The sequence below is a fragment of the Berghia stephanieae genome, chromosome 7 (assembly GCF_034508935.2).
Source record: "Berghia stephanieae isolate SIO BIC M18660-M18661 chromosome 7, UCSD_Bste_1.3, whole genome shotgun sequence".
In the NCBI taxonomy this organism is placed as follows: Eukaryota; Metazoa; Mollusca; class Gastropoda; order Nudibranchia; family Aeolidiidae; genus Berghia; species Berghia stephanieae.
In genome coordinates this window covers 54,387,414-54,395,421 of record NC_088366.1, presented here as the reverse complement: position 1 = coordinate 54,395,421, position 8,008 = coordinate 54,387,414, and the positions used below count along the sequence as shown (strand labels likewise).

At 36.3% G+C, this 8,008-nt stretch overlaps 1 protein-coding gene across 1 annotated transcript; it reads left to right on the top strand.

The window, feature by feature from the left end:
• Positions 1-180: 180 nt before the first annotated feature.
• Positions 181-6,368, top strand: LOC144977502 (prefoldin subunit 4-like). The gene is made up of 3 exons (XM_078922798.1): positions 181-270; positions 1,457-1,558; positions 5,181-6,368. The coding sequence occupies exons 1-3, from the start codon at positions 250-252 to the stop codon at positions 5,454-5,456; spliced, it is 399 nt and encodes a 132-aa protein (XP_078778924.1). The 5' UTR covers positions 181-249; the 3' UTR covers positions 5,457-6,368.
• The last annotated feature ends 1,640 nt before the right edge of the window (positions 6,369-8,008 follow it).

Sequence of the window (8,008 nt, the reverse complement as noted above, 5' to 3'; positions counted from 1 at the left end):
ACAAACAAAACAAACTGATAGGAATTCATTCTTGGATAAATCTACCCTTACTTTCGAATTTAGAGTCAATAACCAATGCATCGAAACTGGGAATGCAAATGTTTCGTAGCATAAATATAAAGATATTTAACTATCTAAAAGTCAATCTGGTCTAGATATAGTTAAATGTTTTGTGTCATTTCTCTGTGTAAATCTAGTTTGTGTTTTTAGATTTTGTTGGCTTATTAAAAATTACAACTAAATTCCAAGATGGCAGCCACCGTGAAAGACGTTAGTAACCTAGATTTGAGCATAAAATCTTTAAAATGAATGTTTCGTTTTTTACCTAGGAGTCTTTGATATATTCTATTCAGTACAAGGTTTATATATATACTCAAGATAAATAATAAAATGTTATTCACTCGAAATCATATTTTATATTTTGAAAAAGCTTTGTTGATGTGTAAGAAGAATGAACCCGTCACTCACTCAATGACCTGACACTGTCTGCTCAGCTCAACCTCTCGGCTCTTCACGAGTTCTAGAATTAGAATCCATTTAATATAGATTTAAGGAGACTGTCCTTTTTCTGATTCATACAAAATTATGTTACCATGTGTTCTCGGGGCTGTAATAAGGAAAAGAAGAGAGAAACAATCTCCTTCGCCTTGGGCTTGGGCTTGGGCTTGGGCCTGAACATTCCATGTCAACATGCCAATTCCAACTCCAACTCCACAGCCACAGCCTCAGTTTCTGCAGTACAACATGGATGATGGAATCCTGGCACTTAGTTTCCTAGAACACATGGATTTGCTCGAAGTCATTTGAATTTCCCAATTTCATTCCTGCTTAGTGTTATCATTTCATTCCTTCCTCGAACTTATTTCCTTTTCAACGGGCGTACATTAATTTTGTAATTCTAGAACTTTTTACTCATTCTTCCTTTTTACTGGCACTGATTTGACCTAAATGGGTTGCAAGCACCGTAAAACCCTTAAAAACAAATAAGTATAACATGGCCAAGGTAGACACTTTTTTGTTGATAATAAATACCAGTTTATGGGCCGCAGTTAGGCTCACTGTCTGTAGAATGAATCATTTTTTTTTTGTTGGGATATATTGCCATATACTGTTTTCGTCACAATGGAGTGAGAATGGAGTTGCCACGTCAGGAGATTTTTTTTTTTTTTTTTTTGGTGTATTTTTTCTTTTCTGATGGACATTGGACTAGAGTCACTGATTCTTTCACTTTGCTCAAATCTTCCTGTAGAACTAGGATTAACTCTGGCACCATGGAACTTATGGTTCCGATGAATATTCCATTAATTTTAGAATTTAAATATTCATTCTTATTCTTTTTAAAATCACAGTCAATCTTATATTCTGACATTGTGTGTCTCTCTCTCTCTCTCCCTCTCTCTAGTCAGAAACAAAATAATTTACAATTTACAGATTTTTAAAATACTTTCTCAAACAGAGTGATGCTCAGGTCACCTTTGAGGATCAGCAGAGGATAAACAAATTTGCCAGAATCAACTCCAAACTTATTGACTGTAAGGAGGAATTGGTAGCCAAAGAGGTGAGTCATTTTTCAGTGTCAAATTTAGATGGCATTGGTAAATTTAGAATTCAGATTAATCCTTTCAATCTTTATTTTACTCTCTCTCTCAAGTTCATATGCATGGAAAAGCGAAAATTTGTTCGATTTACAATGAGGGTGAACTCAAGAGAGTTAAGGCCCATGTTAACTTACGAAAGTTTATCCCAGTGTGAGATATTGGCAATTTTTTAATATCAGGATAGAAGGGGTATTGAATACAGTAAAATTACTTTAAACCGAAAGAAGCTAAACCGAAAAATACCTTAAACCGCAAAGAATGTAATAAATTGTACTACTTTCTTCATTATCTTTGTACTAATTCTTACGATGAACCGAAATACTTCTAAGCAGGACTTTCTTTAAACCGAAACAACTTGAGAGCACCTTCCCTTTTTCTATCTCTATTTGTCTTCCAAAATTCGGGAAGGTGGCCACACGTAATAATGCCCGATAATAAACAGCGTAAGTAAAAGACGAGGGTGAAGGGTGGGGTGGGTGTGAGGGGGGGGGGGATGGAAACACTTCAATCACTGCACTTGGGCTTGGCCAAAACCACAATCGCACAGACTGGAAAAGGAAGACAAACGGGTGACTGGCAGGCGAAAAATGAGGACAGAGGGGGACTTGGGGTGTAGAATCACGCAAGCAAGATGTTCTAGCTCGTTTGTTGATGTATTGGAGCTATCGTCTACTCTAAGAGGTCGCAGTTTGAAGCTGACTGGATTTTCAACACAACAATAAGGGGGTGGGGGGATAGACAACTTACCGTTGACCTGCCATTTCATTTCCACTTTGTTTAAATGTGTGTGTGTGTAAAAAGAAAAAAAAAAGGGGGGGGGGTCTATGTAATGAGGCCTTTGAAACTAATGACATTTCAACAAAAGAGAGGTGTTTAGTAGACAGCTTAGCAGTGACACACCTTTTCATTTCCATTTCACTTCACTTCTGAGAAGCCGCACATTATCAATTATCGCACAAGAACTTTCGATCTTATTTTAGCTTTACATTTTACTAAAAGATGTCTAAAAGAAAGCACTGTGCTTACACATTGGCGTTTAAAATCAAAATACTATGTGAAGTCTATGAAAAAAAAGTTGAGCAAGACGGAGATATGTAAAAAACACGGCATCCCGAATTCAACTCTTTCAACAATTTTGAATGGAAAACGAAAACCACCAAAAACATTTTTAAAACACACCAAAAAAAAAATAATAATAAAGAATAATAAAATAAATTTTTTTTAATGGTTACGAAGACGACATTTATTCAACAACTCCATTTAAGGGGACACCCATGATACGATTAAATGAGCAAATTCCTTCAATAGTTACTACCCTTGAAAAACATCGCAAAACGGGAACTTGCTTTAAACCAAAATGTCTTTAAACCGAAATGGTTTAGAAGGTCCCCAAAATTTCAGTTTAAAGTAATTCTACTGTATATCATAAAGTACTTTGAGGGCTCCTGATAGCCGATAGCTCGGTTGGTAGAGCACTCTCTCCACATGCAAAGGGAGTGAGATCGATCCAGAGTGAAGTAAAGATTTTTTTCTGACCCTCCCGTCCACCCTGCATGGGTGAGATTGGGTAGCTGGGTCTGTTTAGTACTGTTACTGTTAGATCTAGCAGATTACTTTGCAATAGCCTGAGGTTAGTAAGCAATTGCTATTGTCCGTTTCACGCTATAGAAAGTTTATAATTGCTCTGAATCACTACTACAAAATACTTTTATCTATATATCAACATGGGGACAAAAGGTGCCTCATCACATCTGCCTAGCAACAGCCCTTTTGGTTCCACACTCAATAGAAAGAATCAAGCTGTAATCTTTACTATGAGCACAGTTGACTTTTAAAAATCAAATCAATGGTTCAATGTTTTCCCCCTGATTTTCGAGATTGCCTGTCAGTTTTACAGATTTTTAAGTGAAACCACTTTTGGTTGCTGTGACATCATGACTTTGGAAACCTAATAATATAGGCTCGGGACCCAATCCTAGCTAGAATAGCTGGATAATTGTAATTAATTCCGATATTTCATAGACTATAAGTTTATAGTATAGGTAATAAGTATTTTGGCCTTATAACATACAGTTAACCAATGGGAGCGATCTATATTCGTGTTTTCGTCCAACCAGCTCATCAATCACATGATTTAGCGGGTGGTTGGATGGGAGCATCACCCTTGAATCATATATACCTATGATGTTCGCATGGGTGTACGATCCGATAGTGATTTCGTTTCTTCTTCTATTTACTAGCCTATCCTGCTTCTTTGGTTTCTCATTGTATTTTTGACAGGGGATATTTTTTTTTCTGTAAATCTTCTGCCTGTTTGTTCTTGGTTATTTATAATTTAGCTTATGATATCTTTAGGTTATGATTTTGGTTTACATTTGTACTATTTTTGTTAGATTGCTTGTTTTTTTGTTTCAGTGGTCTCTCATATAACCTCAATTGTGTTGGAAGAGACCTAAAGCAACAAACAAACAAAACAAAACAAAAATCACATGATTTGTTGCTGTCCAACGATTGGACATTTCTTAACAAATGTAAACACACTGCTTTGTTTACAAAAGTTATAAACATACCAATGTGTCGAGCTGAATAAAATAACCAATCGTGATGTTAGATATTTCAAAAGCTGTGAACACTTTTCACTAAGTGGGTCATTTGGAGCTCATTTTGCAATGTGACCAATGACCTCGAGCACATGGAAAGTTAATATAGATCATGCCTATGCCTTGCTTAACACAGATATTCCTCTACTTTATTTCAAATTGTTTTCTGGAAAGAGTATGGCACACCCAGTGTTGTTTCACAAGTAAATCTAGATAAGTCATTATGTATAACTTGTACAGGCTATTATCTGAGTTATCATTCTTGATTTTGATATTAATTTACTTTTCTCGAGATATTATCAATATTTTTAGTGCAATTGTATCTATTTATTTTATTTATTATTATTATTATTTTTTTTTTTGAGATATTTTATTTTACTCAATAAAGATTTTGGAGATAAATAAATTTGCAGCTCGTTTTTATTCACAGTAATGGCTCAGGACCTTTTCTTTCCTTCACGTAAATAAATAATAACAAATGATTAAAATGGAAATTCAGGGACTCCAGTCATCTTGTAGAGTTTTTATATCGCGTAATATCTACTAAACATGCTCAAAGTACTTTACAAGAGGTGCGTTGCCAACAGCACCTCTAAACATGTACAACAAGACATGACAATTTTTTAACGCCAAAGACAACGCTGTTAATGACCAGGTACTCATTTTATACCCGAGTTCGGTGAGAGAATTTGAGTAAAGAGTCAAAGTGCCTTCTCCAGGGACTCGACTATGCACCGCTTAGAGCTGGACTCGAATCCAGGATCTTCCGATCCGAAGGCGAGTGTCATACCACAAGACCACATAGCCACAGTCTATTTTGATTCTGAATTTTTTTGGTCACGCACAATGAAGGAATACCAGAAGAAATTTCTTTTCGTACATGTTGCTCATTTCCGTGTTGCCTCCTCTTTGGACTGTTGTGTCTTTTGTAAATCTGAACAAGGTTCGAATTCATGTTCTTTTTTCCTCCTATTCTTATCAGAAAGAAATGGAGAATCTGAACGATGCAGAGGAAGAAATGATGATGCTTGACGGAGACGACGAAAGAATCCCTTATCAAATCGGTGAAGTCCTGGTCGAGATGGAGTTGGAAGAGGCTCAGGCAGCACTGGAGAAGGCGAAAGAGTTTTGCCAGGAAGAAATTGCTGCCCTCAAAAAACGTCAAGAAACCCACAAAGAGACATTGAGTGGTTTGAAGACATTGCTCTATGCCAAGTTTGGAACAAATATCAACTTAGATCAAGATGAAGACAGCTAAAAGTGGAATTGTGTCATTTGATGTTAAGTTTTATGTGCTTGGTGTGTTTTGTTATGATTTTTCATTCTTTTTTTTTTTATGAAGATGTATCGAGAGTGCAGTTGTGGTTGTAGAAAAAAAGATATATAACGTATTATTTATTGGATAGTGAATGTGTCTGCGTTCAAGTGTGCATCTCGATTTTTTTCTTTTTTTTCTGGAAGCGTTTTTGTAGTTTTGTTTTTTAGAATGGTTACCTTCCTTCCATCTTCATAAGATGTATTATATTAGCTACCTATAGATATATCCATCAAAAAAATAAATTAAAACATTATGATAACCTTCTTTTCAATCCAGTTTTGATCATTGCAAGGTTGCCAATTTTCCGTATATTTACTGAAGTCAGTATGTTACAAACCCTCAGTATATTTTCCAACCACCTGCTAAACAGAATAAAAAAGAATGTCTTTTTACTGGAGTTCAGCACTCAGAAAGGGGTCGGTCTATGTGTTTACATAGAGGTTCCGTCAATTTTTGCCTCCTGAATTGGCAACCTTGTCTTTAATATCATACTGCAGATTAACATTTTGCCATTCTTTTTATATTTAGAACTCTTGAAAGAATCTTTTTTTTTTTAAATTTAAAATGGAATAATTCATTTATATATCAAGTAAGCCTACATTTACACTGAAAGGTATTGAGGTTGAAACTAATCGAATGTAATGGAGGAGAAAATATGGATTTAAATTGAATCATTTCTACTCTTCATTAAAAGAAAGAATGTCGAGTTAGAGGCGAGTATGAATTGTTGGATCTATCACTCATATTCATTTGACTTTGGCCCTTTTTTTTTTCTTTGTGATACATGATAATGATATACTATCAACCCATTTCATTAAACATGATTTTTTAATTAAAATTAACAACCTTTTACTTTGGGAATTGATTTTTTCAATACTTTCTTCTTTACCATTGGGGGGGGGGGGGGGGGGGGGGGGTTGAGAGAACATCTTTCCTGTGCGGCTCATCAATCATTGACCTTCCCAGCTCAATGTCAGATCTGACTCTCTTCTATCTCCTTCCACACATACCTATTCTGTCCTTGGCCTGGTACAACATTGCATACATTTTATGTTTTGCTCCGGCCTTTGTCTTGGATCCCTTAAGAAAGCACGGTTGTAAGGGAAAACAGATAAGGGGGATATAAGACACCGCAAGTGACCTTCAGAAGGTGCCAAACAGTTCTTGGAAAAGACTTCACACATTCTCACTATACTCCGGTGTAAAATGAGCATCTGGCTTACTGCAATAAAATAAGAAAAACTTGAGCTTTTATATAGCTCAATATCCACTAAACGTGCTCAAAGCGCTCTCAAGGAGTCCCTAGCCAAGAGCAATAGCTAACATGTAGAACTAGACATGGCGCCTATTAAACATTACAATCCAAGCATCAGTAACACACTTTATAGTCACCTGGAACAACTACAAAAGACGTCTAACTTCTACGTCATGGCGCAAGACCAAATGGCTAGAGCTCAGGTGGTCGCTGGTTCGGATAAGTAAGTAAATACAGTGGAACCTCCCAATTACGACACCTCCGAATAGCGACAACCTCCTGATAACGACATTGATCTGTGGTCCCGATTTTTTTTCTATTTAAGATCAGTAAAAAAAACCTCCAAATAACGACGCACTTTTTGATAAAACCTCAGAATAAGACATCATTACATCATTTTGGCGATTTTCGGCAGTTTTCGTAGATATCTGATACAAAAAATACCGAGTAGGAGTACTCAAAGTTTATAAAAACGATTCTTGCTTGAACCAATGAGAACGCAGCTTTTGAAACCAGTGAGAACGCAGCTTTTTTTTGACGAATCTTGGCTGATATGCATTAATAAAAACCAAGGTATAAATGTAAGTGTAAGCAAGTAAACACAAATCTTGGAAAATGTGATATTATGTGGTGATAGAAGTAGTAGTAGAAGTAGTAATAATAATAGTAGTAGTAGTGTTTTTGTGGGAGGAGGAGGAATTTTATCTAACTCGCAGCGTCCGAATTACCTGTTGTTGTTTGTTTTAAAGAGTTTTACAGCGCTTGTGACACATCTATGTTATATCAGCGCCAGTAAAAAGGAAGAAAATTGGATAGTAAAAAACATTCTAGATTTACAATTGAAATTACATAAGACAAAGGGGAATGGTTTAAATAGGGAACAGATGTAGATTCCAGGAGCACACTATCAGTGTACTCAGTTCAGATCACCTAAAAGTCTCAGACACACGCACAAGAACTCTCTAGGAGGAATACACTACAATGTTTTGTTTGTTTTGTCAATGTTGATAAAAACTGGTCCCGCGGATCTTACCACGCCCACTTTGTCCGCCATCTTGGAAACCTCTAAATAACGACACCTCCGGATGACTACATAAAAACTCGGTCCCGTGTCATGTCGTTATCGGGAGGTTCCACTGTGAACATTACAATATTTTTTTCAGACAGAAACAATGCTGTACTGTTAACGGCCTGGTACTCATTTTACACCTGACTACGGTGAACGATTGTGAGTGAA